General features: G+C 35.6%; 1 protein-coding gene across 1 annotated transcript; it reads right to left on the bottom strand.

The window, feature by feature from the left end:
• Positions 1-424: 424 nt before the first annotated feature.
• Positions 425-12,511, bottom strand: LOC133298099 (histone-lysine N-methyltransferase, H3 lysine-9 specific SUVH4-like). The gene is made up of 9 exons (XM_061497333.1): positions 11,699-12,511; positions 11,430-11,594; positions 11,273-11,341; positions 10,352-10,417; positions 9,853-9,907; positions 9,557-9,666; positions 9,219-9,392; positions 3,437-3,535; positions 425-553 (listed from the first exon to the last, which is right to left on the bottom strand). The coding sequence occupies exons 1-9, from the start codon at positions 12,092-12,094 to the stop codon at positions 425-427; spliced, it is 1,263 nt and encodes a 420-aa protein (XP_061353317.1). The 5' UTR covers positions 12,095-12,511.
• Between the last annotated feature and the right edge of the window lie 965 nt (positions 12,512-13,476).

Raw genomic sequence — 13,476 nt, 5'->3', positions numbered from 1 at the left:
AGGGTATGGGGAAACCCCATTTACATCTTTCTACCCCCAAAACCTCCCAAAAAAAAAGAATCAATATCTAAACAAGTAAATGGGTAAGAATTAAAGTGTAACAAACTCAATCTAAGAAATCAAATAGCAACAAAATATATGGATGGGCCGTTGCTTTTCCCATAGTTAAGCTATTACGTTCACATGTTTAAACCAGAATTCAACATCCCCATTATTTCACTTTGAAAGTTTATCAAGTCACTAGGTCACAACTACATTACTGAAGGTCAATCCTGAGGAATGTATCATAGCCATAAAAATTTATTTAGCTTCTTCACTTCTCCATTTTCATATATAATGCCTTCTAATTAAATTCCAACCTCTGCTTTATGATAAATATGTAGTGATTTTACCACACACAGGCAATAAAACAAGAAAATATTTTCTAGATGAAACTAGAACAAATATAATTAACCTGATTAGTGGTTAATGTAGACTGCCCTTCAAGTCTCCTAAGTCGAAATTTATATACTATAAATCCAGATATTCCCTTTTCTAGCCAATAGTTGACAACCTGCAAAACAAGAAAAGAAAGGGCATAAAAGATTTGAAGTATCACACCAAAAATTGGAAGTAAATCGTGTCTCCATATTCCATATCAATCTGTTTCACCAGTTAAAAAGTGCAATTTTAGAGACCAGAGTAAATGCACTTACGATAACAACTAAGAATTCAAATTGGAAGAAATTTATCATCAATGCTAGCTCCTTAAACCAATTGTTTCAGGTGCCAAAATCAATCATGAAAAGAAAGCTTCAATTCTTTTCTCAACAAATTATTACTAATAGATTGCCTTTGATAAACAGTTGGAGAAGAGAAAGAGGGATTTTATCCTAACGACATCAGATGGAAAGATTTGTGGACTTGTTGTTGACAATGTCATTTTCAAGACGAGATTATATATATTATATCAATGCAGTATTATGCAAATATATTGGTAAAGAAGAATGAGCCAGGTTATATTTACAAACTTTTTTGTTTACAAACTCTTACAAACTACACTATGTTCTCCCGGGAGAACACTGATTACACTATATTCTTCCGGGAGAACATAGTGTAATTTGTAAATATTTTCAAAAAAAGTTTGTAAACGGATCCGTCCCCAAGAAGAATAGCCTGTTAGCAGCAGACCCCTAAGTTGCACTAGAATAGATAAACTGAAGAATGCCTCAGGTATTTATTTTGTGAGATTGCCTATAAATTAAATGAAGAGTTTAATTAAATTTCACTTATAGCCCCAATGTGATATGGATCAGAATGTTGTGAAGCTAATGGAAACTATAAGTAAAAGATAAAGCTTATTTAAATACAAAATGTTATGAAGGATGAGTGTGCATACCCGGGTTGAAAAGATTTAAAATGAGATCATTAGGAAGAAGGTTGGAGTGCCTTCTATAAAGGAAAAAAAATGGTGGAAAAAAAAACCATTTAAGATGGTTCCCTCATGTTAGACAACATATTTAAGACCTGGTCATCCGATGTGAAATTACGAAGGATGCCCCTTTAAATAGATGTGTCAAGTGTTTTTTGCTTTCAAAATACTTTGGAATTTGATAAGACACAATACAACCAGCAAAATTTTAATGGCCCAAGTGCCTTGTTGCACCTAGTTACGTCCAAAAATAAACCAATTGACATCTTAAATAATTGACCCAGTTTGGTGGACATTTCAATAGTCCAAGTCCAACCACTAAGGGCACCTACTTCCAAGAAAAAATGCAAGTATAGTGAAAAATAAATAAGCAAAAGACAGCAAATACTGAACATCACTTGAGGAGAGAGACCAAAGTCTCTGTAAATCAATTTGGGTTTATACCAGGAAGATGTACCATGAAAGCCATTTTCTTGTTGCGACAATTAATAGAAAGATATCAAGAAAAAAATAAGGACTTACAATAGGATTCCAAGAAAAGTTCTATGGTGGGTTCTTGAGAAAAAAAATATACCATCAAAGTATGTCAATGCAATCAAAGATATTTATAATAGTACTATTACATGTACGAAAATTTGTAATGGAACATCAAATTGTTTTCCTATCACGGTAAGTGTACACCAAGGTTCTGCTCTAAGTCTTTATCTCTTTGCCCAAGTTATGGATGAACTAAGAAAAGATATTCAAAAGAAAGTGCCATGGTGTATGCCTTTTACATATGATATCGTGCTTATTGATGAGACCAAGGCTGGTCTTAATAGAAAACTAGAATTGTGGAGAAACATGTTGGAGTCTAAAGGATTTACATTAAGCCAGAGCAAGATTGAGTATATGCAGTGTGATTTTTCTGCGGTAAAAGATGGAGATCAAGATTATGTGCATCTGCTTGGACAATAGGTAATAAAGGAAGACACTTTTAGATGTTTGGGATCAATTTTGCAAAAGATGAAAAGTTTGATGAGGATGTAAATCATAGAATCAAAGCAGGGTGGATGAAAAGGCGTAGTGCACAAGGATTTTTGTGTGACCGCAAAATTCCCTAAAAAAATTCTATTGAACAGCAGTAAGGCATGCAATGTTATACGAGCTAAATGTTGAGGAAACATGTGCATAAAATGGGAGTAGCGAAAATGAGAATGTTGAAGTGGATGTGTGGTCATACAAGGATAGATAAGATAAGAAATGAAGATATTCGACGAAAGATAAAAGTAGTACCGACGGCTGAAAAGATGAGAGAACATAAATTGAGATGATTTAGGCACGTAATGAGAAGACTCAGTCATGCTCCGGTAAAAACTAAAGTTTGTTACCAAGAGCTTGATACAAAAAAAGGAAGAGATATACAGAAACTTATTTGGAGAAGGTATAAAACAAGACTTAATGGAATGCAATATTGATTGGTAGACGGTGTGTCTTAGAACGGATTGGAAAAAGGCTATTTGCATGGTAGAGGATTAGACTCGTTTTTCTTCCTATGTTTTAGATGATCCCTTTTTGGTCTTTTTCCTCTTTATCTCTCTTTCTTTATTTACCTCCCCTTTTATCTTTGTCCTTTTTTAAATTTCTTTCCATTTTTATTTTACTTTTTTTTGTCAGTATATTTTTTTATTTTTACTTTCTTATTCTTTTGTGTCTTCTTATGTATCTTTATTTTCACTTTCTTTTAATTTATTTTTCCTGTTTGTTCACTACTATTTTTTATGGATAATGTTATTTATATTTTTTAAATTTTATTTTTAACTTTTTTTTTCAATCTTTTTGCACTTTTCATTTGGGTTCATATGCCATAGACCCCAACTAGTTTGGAATAAAGGTGTTATTGATGTTGATATTGATTATAACTACAAAACCATATTTTCATTATTAAGATTTGATTTTTAAGCAGTCTATACAGATATTTTTGCCCAAATTAGAGATCCAATTAGTAATAAGAAACATGTTTGAGTAATATTTTCAAAGAATTACCTTGTACAAACCATCATAAGTGTAGACTTTACCAGAGTAACTGCTCGAAGATTTATGACCACGAACCACCCTAATAGGAACTAATTGTTCAACGCAGTTCTATAATTGAGATCAATGTAGGTTAGACGAGCCCTTGTACAACAAATAGAGTTCAATTGTAAAGGAAAAGGAATCTTACCCAAATACAAATAATCAAAAATATAACGTAAGATATATAAATAACATTTCACAAACACAACCTATTCCCAAAACAAATAACATGATTCATAAAAAATATCACTTCAATAATTTCAACAATGCATGAAAATAAAAGTTTACAAAAACAAAAATAAGGATCCATGGCTGGTTATTTCTGTTCTTACGAAATGAAACCAAATTGTGCATGATATAATCCTGTTCTGGACCAGTTAAATGGTCCCAACTCCCTCTCCCCACTTCTAGACATACATTATGCATTTCCACTACACCACTCTCTCTCAACTGCCCTCCACTACACATAACTACCCACTAAGCACACTATCACATCACTAGTCACCTACAAAACACCCACTATGTGCATGACCTCCCTACACCTCATCTATATAACACCCCAGAGTGAATGAGGGGATAATCTTTTCATTGTTCACAGGATTTACCACCATGTTTACAACCTTCACACTCGCATATCTTGTGCCCAAAGCACATTCATTCCCTTCTTCTCACTTCGCAAGTAACTCACACATGCACCCCTGAATATTACTCATTAAGTTGTTGGCCGGAGATAGTGATTCATCATTATTAGACATCTTTATTGAGCATCCGTAGATAAAAACACCAGCTACCAACTTGAAATAAAAGGGTATTTGAAATATTATTGAATCGTATTTGAATCTGTACATAGGGGTCTCTATTTATAGAGACTTCTTGACCTAATTTTGACCTAATGGGCTTGGCCCAATATACAAGTAACGGACTAAATAAATACAAATAAATGACTACATAATTACTAATAAATGACTACGTAATTACTATTTACAACACTCCCCCTCAAGCTGAGGAATAGATATTTATCATTCCCAGCTTGCTAGCAAGTTCTTGAAATCTATCTGAAGGAAGCCCCTTTGTCAATAGATCAGCTAATTGACGCCCAGTGGGAATGTATGGAGTGGTAATCAACCCGCTATCAAGTTTCTCTTTGATGAAATGGCGGTCGACCTCAATATGTTTAGTCCGATCATGTTGAACTGGATTATGAGCTATACAAATAGCGGACTTATTATCACATAGCAGCTTCATAGGTCCCTCACATTTTATTTTTAGATCATCAAGTACAATTTTCAGCCACAGTAACTCACAAATGCCTTGAGCCATAGCTCGAAATTCAGCTTCTGCACTTGATCTGGCGACCACATCTTGTTTCTTACTTCTCCATGTCACCAAGTTACCACAAAGAAACATGCAATAACTAGTGGTAGAACGACGGTCAGTCACGGATCCAGCATAATCAGCATCTGTGTAGACTTCTAAAGATAGATTGCCATCACGTCGGAATAACAACCCTTTACCAGGAGTACCTTTCAGATACTGAAGAATTCTCTCTACTGCCTGCATATGTTTCTTCTTTGGATCGTGCATAAACTGACTGACAACACTAACAGCATAAGCTAAGTCTGGTCTAGTATGGGCCAAATATATCAATTTCCCAACTAGCCGTTGATATTGTCCTTTATCAACTGGAGGACTCTCCTCTTCATAGCCCATCTTGTGATTCTGCTCAATAGGAGTATTAGAGGGTTTACACCCGAGCTTTCCTGCTTCTTTGAGAATATCAAGAACATATTTCCTCTGGCTGATAAAGATTCCTTTGCTCGAATGAGCTACTTCTATCCTTAGGAAATATCTCAGTTTCCCAAGGTCTTTGACTTCAAACTCAGAGGCAAGCCGTGTTTGCAGAATCTGTCTCTCCACAAAATCATCACCTGTGATAATAATATCATCAACATATACAAGGAGCACAGTAAGCTTCCCATTTTGGGAGTGCTTGAAAAAAAGAGTGTGATCTCCTTGACTTTGTTTATATCCTAAGGTCATCATAACCTTAGTAAACTTTCCAAACCAGGCACGAGGTGACTGCTTCAATCCATACAAGGCCTTTTTTAATTTACAAACTTTATTTTCTCCCTTCACAGAATCAAAACCAGGCGGAATTTCCATGTAGACTTCTTCTTCTAACTCACCATTGAGGAAAGCATTCTTCACATCAAATTGGTTTATATCCCAATTGTAATTGGCAGCAAGGGATAACAAAACTCTCACCGTATTCATCTTTGCAACTGGAGCAAATGTTTCTTCATAATCAATGCCATAGGTTTGAGAGTAACCTTTGGCAACTAATCGAGCTTTGTATCTCTCAAGAGTTCCATCAGAATTATATTTCAGGGCATAAACCCATCTGCACCCTACTGCTTTCTTTCCAGTAGGTCTATCAATAACCTCCCATGTTTTATTTTTCTCCAATGCATTCATCTCCTCTTGCATGGCTTGAGCCCAATTCCTATCTTTCAAGGCTTCATGTACTGATTTTGGGATTGCAATAGAGTCTAGTGCTGAAACAAAGCTTTTGTGCTGCACAGAAAGATTAGCAGAGGAAACAAACTGGGAGATAGGGTATTGAGTACAAGAGGGACAGGAGGGACAAGATTTCTTGGGACAAGCTCTTTTTCCTTTTCTAAGAGCAATGGGTAAATCATCAGAATCAGTAGTAATGGGTAAGTCATCAGAAGTATTAACATCATGATCAGAAATATGAGATTCAGGACTTACCAGTGGTTCAGACGATTGAGGTTGCTGCTGAGACAATGTGGGTTGTTTCCTTCTTTCAGGTGTCATAATCTTTCGTATCTCTGATGTACTTGATGTATCAATCACAGGAGAATCAGTCACAGGAGGATTACTCACAAGAGGATCAGACACAGGAGGAACAGACAAAGGAGAAACAGACACAGGAGGAACAGGACCAGGTGGAGGATACACTGACATAGGTAAAGGAGTAGACACTGATGATTCAAACTCAAAGAAGGGAGGTGATGAGATTTCTGGTGAAGGATTCTCCCCCTGAAGATGAGGACCTTGGAAAAAGGACTCAGATTCCTGAAATGTAACATCCATAGAAACAAAAAATTTCCTACTACTAGGGTGATAGCACTTGTAGCCCTTCTTATCAGGAATATAACCAAGAAAAACACATTTAATAGCCCTAGGGTCCAACTTACTGCGATGATGTTTATGAACATGAACAAAAGCAACACACCCAAACACTCATGGAGGAAGACTCATCATAGTTGGAATAGAAGGGAAAAAAGAAGTCATAGAGTGAATAGGACTTACATGGTCAAGTACCCGAGTGGGTAAACGGTTGATCAAGAATGTTGCAGTAAGAATAGCATCTCCCCAATAGTATTTGGGTACATGTGTCTGAAACATTAATGCACGAGCCACTTCAAGAAGGTGACGATTTTTTCTTTCAGCAACCCCATTCTGTTGGGGGGTGTCAACACAAGTAAGTTCATGAATCATACCGTTATTTCTTATAAATTGGGAAAAGCTATGATTAACATATTCAGTATCATTATCTGTTCTTAGTCTCTTGAGTTTTTTACCAAACTGGGTCTCAATCATTTTATAAAATTGAAAGAACAGTTGTGGTACCTCAGACTTTTAACGCATTAAGTACACCCAAGTTACACGAGTGCAATCATCAATAAAAGAAACAAACCATTTATTTCCAGAACCATGAGGGACTTTAGAGGGACCCCAAACATCAGAATGAATAAGATCAAAAGGTTCAACACTCTTAGTAATACTAGAAGGAAAAGACACACGTTGATGCTTAGCAAATTCACAAACATCACAATGAAAAGACTCAACAGATTTAGACAAAAACAATGACGGAAATAAAGATTTGAGTAAACTAAATGGAGGATGACCTAAGCACTTATGATGAAGCCAAATCAAAGAATCAGCAGTTGATTGACCATGAGACATCAAGATGTGATTTGTTACTTTATTTGCAGGAGATTGTGACACCAAATAGTACAGCCCACCTTGCTCTTTAGCACTACCAATCGTCTTCCCCGTGGCGAGATCCTGAAAAACACAATGGGTAGGATAGAAGGTTACAGTACAATTCAAATCTTTTGTAATTTTATGAATAGCAAGAAGATTCGTGGAGAGTTTAGGAACATGAAGAACATCCTTAAGATGTAAGGACTGCTGTAAGTTTATGTCACCAGATCCCGCAACTGATGTATGAGAGCCATCAGCTACGGCTATTGTATGAGTTCCAATGGTAGGATGATAAGAGGTAAAGGAGTCAGCACAACAAGCCATATGATCAGTAGCACCAGAATCAACAACCCAAGAATGTTTAAAATCATTACATGAAGAAAGGAAAGAATAAGTTTTGGAGCTCATACCAGTCATAGTCAAAGCACTAGTATCAGATGGCTTACTCATAGAATCAAGAATGGTTCGGAGCCGTTCCAACTCATCTGGATGAAATGCAGGTTGGGTCTTATTAGGTGTAGGAGTTATTTCAGAGGAAGTAAAATGCGCTTGACCACGCAACTTTGCCATCTTTTCTAAGACAGATTGCTTTCCATAAAGACGAAAGCATAAATCCTTGATATGACCTGTTCTTTTACAATAAGAACACCATCGATCATCTCTCTTTGGTCTAGAAGAGGTACCATCATAAAATTTTGAAAAAGAACTCCTTTGAGAAGAGGCCATACTGCACAGAAAATGGTCAAAGAAAAGCTCCAAGAAGCCAAAAAATCACAAATAAATACCAAACGATGTCCGATCAAAGAGAGGAGCACAGATCCAGAAAGAGGATGAAGGAAAGATCAAGATCGCGGTGGTCCGATCCGGAAAAATGATCTCACGCGCCGGTGAGATTGGCTGCGCGTGGGCTTCACTCGCGGTTGAAGGGGCGATGCGTGTGGGCGCGTGCGGTGGCCGTCCGATCTGAAATTTCTGGAGCAACGTCGTCCGGTGAGCGCGGTTCTTTCTGGGTCTGTTCGGAGTTGAAAAACCTCCGGGAAAGGGTCCAATTGTGATGAACAGATGCTGTCTTGTGATGAGGAATAATGGAGACGATGAACAGTAACAGAGATCCAGTATAACAGAGATCTTCTCGGTCCAAGAGGTCCCCGGAAAAAAAAAAATCTGGTGGCAGCTGATGGCAGCGAGAGACAAAAAGAATAAAAGGTTCTTGTTCTAAAGACAATAGGCGTGGAAGCAGAGCCCTCAGGATCGAGAGCTCTGATACCAGCTTGAAATAAAAGGGTATTTGAAATATTATTGAATCGTATTTGAATCTGTACATAGGAGTCTCTATTTATAGAGACTTCTTGACCTAATTTTGACCTAATGGGCTTGGCCCAATATACAAGTAACGGACTAAATAAATACAAATAAATGACTACATAATTACTAATAAATGACTACATAATTACTATTTACAACATACCATCAGTTGAACATCACTAGTTCAACCCAACTAAACAAATCCCATCCTAATTTTATAATTTGTAAATATATATGATTCTAATTATGTACCAACCATTGCAGACATTATTATTATGTACAATAGCATAAACCTTCCACCAAAAAACAATCCATAATTCCCATTTTTTAATGAAGCAGATAGCAAAATTAATCTATCAATTATACCACTAAAAGGAAACAAGTTATTATCATATTTCAAAGGTATTGAGATATCATCAAAATGCCTACCCACCTTGAGTGCTAGATTACCCAACTTTAATTTTTGATCCGCAATTTGACGCTTATCACCGGTCAGATTATGCCCACCTTGACCAGTGTACACAATATCCTCAGCGTTATCCACATCATCCTCATACATGCCAGACAAAACAATGCACACAGCAACAGGGAATTTATAGCTGTTGTGCTGTGACAATCAAGAGAGAAAAAGTAAACATCTAATATAGATTTATATTGAACATTCAATTCAAAAATATATTGTATGATAAATGCATGTATAATTTGTGATCTTTAATGCTCCAACCAAATTAGAGTAAGAAAATACAACATTCCAAAAAGAAATTGCATTACCTTTTTTTTATTGTGCAGGGACATAGAATCAATCCCCCTTAACCAATAACTATGCATGCCAACTGCTACCATTTCACAACGAGAATAGAATTGATGCCCAACTTCAACACCTGCCATTAAGAGAAAAATTAAAATCACTAAATGAGGAACTATCAAGTACAACAAAATTTCACCGTGCATATGATAAGCTAATTATAAGAAATAACATTTGTGAGAATTGAGAGATAATATGTAGATAATATCATTTAGATGAAAAAAGACTAGCAGTTAGAGCAACACAAGATGAAGCTAACAACCTGGAATGTTGCCAACTCTTTTCACAGGGTACAGTATCTCATTATTATTCATCATCTGTCAACAATCTCCAATTTGAAAATAGTGTTAAAAGATAACAAGAGCAGTGTTTTTGGAATTTACAATTTAATCAATTTCAATTAATCAAATCAAAACAAATGATATAAAACAAAATTAATAAATTTAAGACTATACATTATCAAAAAATAAACTTAAGTTTATTTCACATAATTAAGAGATATTATGTCATTAAAGTAGTCTAGTAGATTGTTACTAAGAGACCTCTCTTAACTAACCAATTAAAAAAAATTGATAAGATATTAGGCATCAATCACTACAAGAGAAAGAACAAGGATAGACAAAAGATGAATAAGGTAATTTCATCACAATGCTGTTGAAAAATAAAAGGAAAGCAAAATGCTATACTTGATCATCACATAAACAATTATTATGACACCTGCAATCAAGATTCCGCTAAAAAAAAATTTATATTTCACTTGCCTTTGACATGGCCTTCAAATCAGGCCTCTTGACTTTGGACTTTAAATCTTCAGGTGGAGCGCCTTTCTACATAAATTAACACAAGAAGTTTTATTTACCAAAAAAAAACACAAGAAGTTTTGTTGCTAGCTTATTGTAAAATGATTAATAAAACAAAACAAAAAAAAAAACTCAGCGAAACAGTTCAGCTTTAAATTTCAATATACAATGAACTAAGATTTAAAGCTCTTAACAGACATTGAAACACACTACTAACAAAAGCACATTTTCTACCACTTCACCAAAAAGGAAAAAGAAATACATTTTAAGTATTAAACTATAACTGGGAATTCAAAAATAAGTTTGACAACGTTCAAGGTAGAAACATTTAGCATATTTGCCTTGTATGACAAAACTATTCAAGCAGTAAATGATGTTTGCATGAAGACACAACATCTGTTATGTAAAAAACTTCCCAACTTAAAATTGGAAAAGAGGTGGGGGCAAAAATGTGAGCCGGACACTGCATAGACCCAAGTGTTATGCTATTATAGTTTAGCCCAATAATGAAATAAAATGCAGCTTAATACTTGTAAGAAAATTTTGCTAATACCCAACCAAAAGTCCAGAGTCATACCTAGCAAAAAGCCTGTTATCACTAAAAAACCTAGTAGGGCAAGCAGCTAATAGTCGGTTTCAGCTGGTAGCAGACTAAAGACAACCAACCACCAAAAGTTCCAATCAAAGGAAAAGTAATATACAATATTTATAGTAGCACACAGTTCAAAATTTCCATCCCCAAGTAAGATCATTACAGAATTATTTCACATAAGAAATGGACTCGTAAGCATTTTTTTTTTCTTATAATTTATGTTGGGGGAGAGATAACGACATAAATATGATAACACACAAATAACAAACAGTGCTTAATAATAAACCAACCTTAGATTTTGAAACCTTTTTAGCTTCTTTCCTTTCAGCTTGTATCTTCCCACATCTCGTCTCTTCTTCCTGTACGTGTTAGAAACATAGCTTCAACCAGAGCATACCAAAGACCAAAGTGAATCAACTAGACTAAAGAGTGCGAGATGCAACAAACCTGAATAAAATGAAGATAGTGCTTGTTAAACAACCTAATCGTTTCCTTCACCTTAACAGAGTCACTCTTTTTAGCCAAAACCCCAACTGCATTTTCAGTATCCTCCTTTCCTCCCACATCCTCAACCTCAAGCTTGGCGCACACTTCCGGCTTTTTCTTCTTTTTCTTCAACCACCAGAAGAGGCCAAATTAACAAAATAGACTCAACCAAATCAACAAACAAAAGAACCGAAGTCCAATCCCAGATCGGGTTCAAACACGCAACAAACCTGAAGATGAGAAAGGTAATGCTCATTAAACAGCCTAATTGTCTCGTCAACACTGAGAGGTTCACTCCTCTCAGCTGAAACACCAACTTCATTCTCCATATACACACTTCCTTCCACAACCTCGACCTCACGAACGTCTACCTCTACTACCTCTGCCTCACCAACACTCTCTTCACTACGACTTTTTCTATGGAGCTTGTTCTCTTTGGCCATCTCGCTACCTTCATTCTTGTCTTCTACGACCTCAAGCTCGTCAGCTGCTTTCTGCATAATCGCTTGGATGCGAGCACTGGCTCTCCGCTTCAATGGAGGATGCTTCGATTCTCTCACATTCTCGTCAACCTCATCCCCTTTGCTGCCATTCTTCAAGGCGATTTTACTCTGAGACCTCTTCATATGCTTTAAAAACAACAATGAATGAAACAAAAAAATGAGAAAGAAAATGGCGAACAACAGATAAAAAAAATAGTAACCAAAGAATAAAACAGCACTTAAACAAAAAATCGAGATGAATCGCTTCGATTGGAAGTTTCTAGGGTTTGGAGAGCTGAAAGATGAAGAGAAGAGAATGAAAAGAGAAGTGAGAGAGGGAACGCAATAGTTTCGTTTTTTTGTGTATCAGTAATAATAGCTCCGCAGTTTGGATGTGAAACGGTGAAGCGCCATTGCTTATTTTGGATTATATCCTTTTATGGTTCCACGCTTTCAATTGCTCCTTTTTTGCTTGTTTAGGGTGTGTGTTTTTCCCGCTTCGAATTTTGATCTCCCTCTCGATGGTGGCGAATGGCGACGGAGTACTTAGTAGGAATGATTCCGTGTGTTGCATCAGCATATTGTTTGAATTGTTTCAATGTCAATAATCACGATAGTTCGAGTACATTTAAGGCGTGATGATCAAACGATACTCTCAAAGAGTGCACTCTTTTCTTCTTCTTTTTTTAATACTCCGCATTTAAGGTATATCGGATGCATGTATATTGTATAATGAATGTGAATTAAAAAGTACAAAATAAAATATAGAAAATTTTACAAGAGAGACCAATTCTGTCCTGCACATTATGGAAAGATGTGCCACTTGTATTTTTTTTAAATGATAGGACCCATTTAATTTTTGTGAATATAAAGTGAAATATCTTGCCTCTAATATATGAGAAAATATAATATAATTTATATAAAATATAAGAAAAAAGGTGTGTCATTTTAAATAATACATCTTATATCCTTTCACTTTCACAAAGAGGTGGGATTCACACCTTATATCCTTTCACTCTCACAAAGAGGTGAGATTCACACCTTTAAAACTTTTTTCACTTATTCTCTCTCCCATGATTTATCTCTTTCTCTCAGTTAAAATGACACAACTTTATATCTTTCACAATAATACACACTTTCCCCTAAAATATATTGTTACACCTTTTACATCACGCATTGTTTAACATTCAATAAAGTTTTTTGAAAAAATTGGAGTTATTTGTCTATTTGTTCTTCTTGTATACTAAACAAAAACGAGTAAATACCATTTTTGATCCCTAACAAAAAACACGATCTCCATTTTAATTCCTTACAAAAATAAATTAGTCAGTTAGTCCCTGACAAATTCAAGGTGGACCTATTTTAGTCCTTTTGAGAGACTAATATGGGTCTTTTTTGAATTTGTGAAGGACTATGATTTCAACTAAATGGGTCCACTTTGAATTTGTTAAGGACTAACTGACTAATTTATTTTTGTAAGGGACTAAAGTGGGTACCGTATTTTTTGTTAGGGACTAAAAAGGGTA

This window comes from Gastrolobium bilobum, unplaced genomic scaffold (genome assembly GCF_033153095.1).
Source record: "Gastrolobium bilobum isolate Gb01-03AN ecotype WA unplaced genomic scaffold, APGP_CSIRO_Gbil_v1 utg4527, whole genome shotgun sequence".
Taxonomy (NCBI): domain Eukaryota; kingdom Viridiplantae; phylum Streptophyta; class Magnoliopsida; order Fabales; family Fabaceae; genus Gastrolobium; species Gastrolobium bilobum.
This window is presented reverse-complemented; position numbering and strand designations above follow the sequence as displayed.

Excerpts from the sequence above, each read along its gene's own strand:
- LOC133298099 (XM_061497333.1), bottom strand. The coding sequence starts at position 12,094 with ATGAAGAGGTCTCAGAGTAAAATCGCCTTGAAGAATGGCAGCAAAGGG. Across the intron at positions 11,342-11,429 it reads ACTATCTTCATTTTATTCAG|GAAGAAGAGACGAGATGTGG; the intron begins GTTTGTTGCATC and ends TAACACGTACAG. Across the intron at positions 3,536-9,218 it reads TGGGTAATCTAGCACTCAAG|AACTGCGTTGAACAATTAGT; the intron begins GTGGGTAGGCAT and ends TCTCAATTATAG.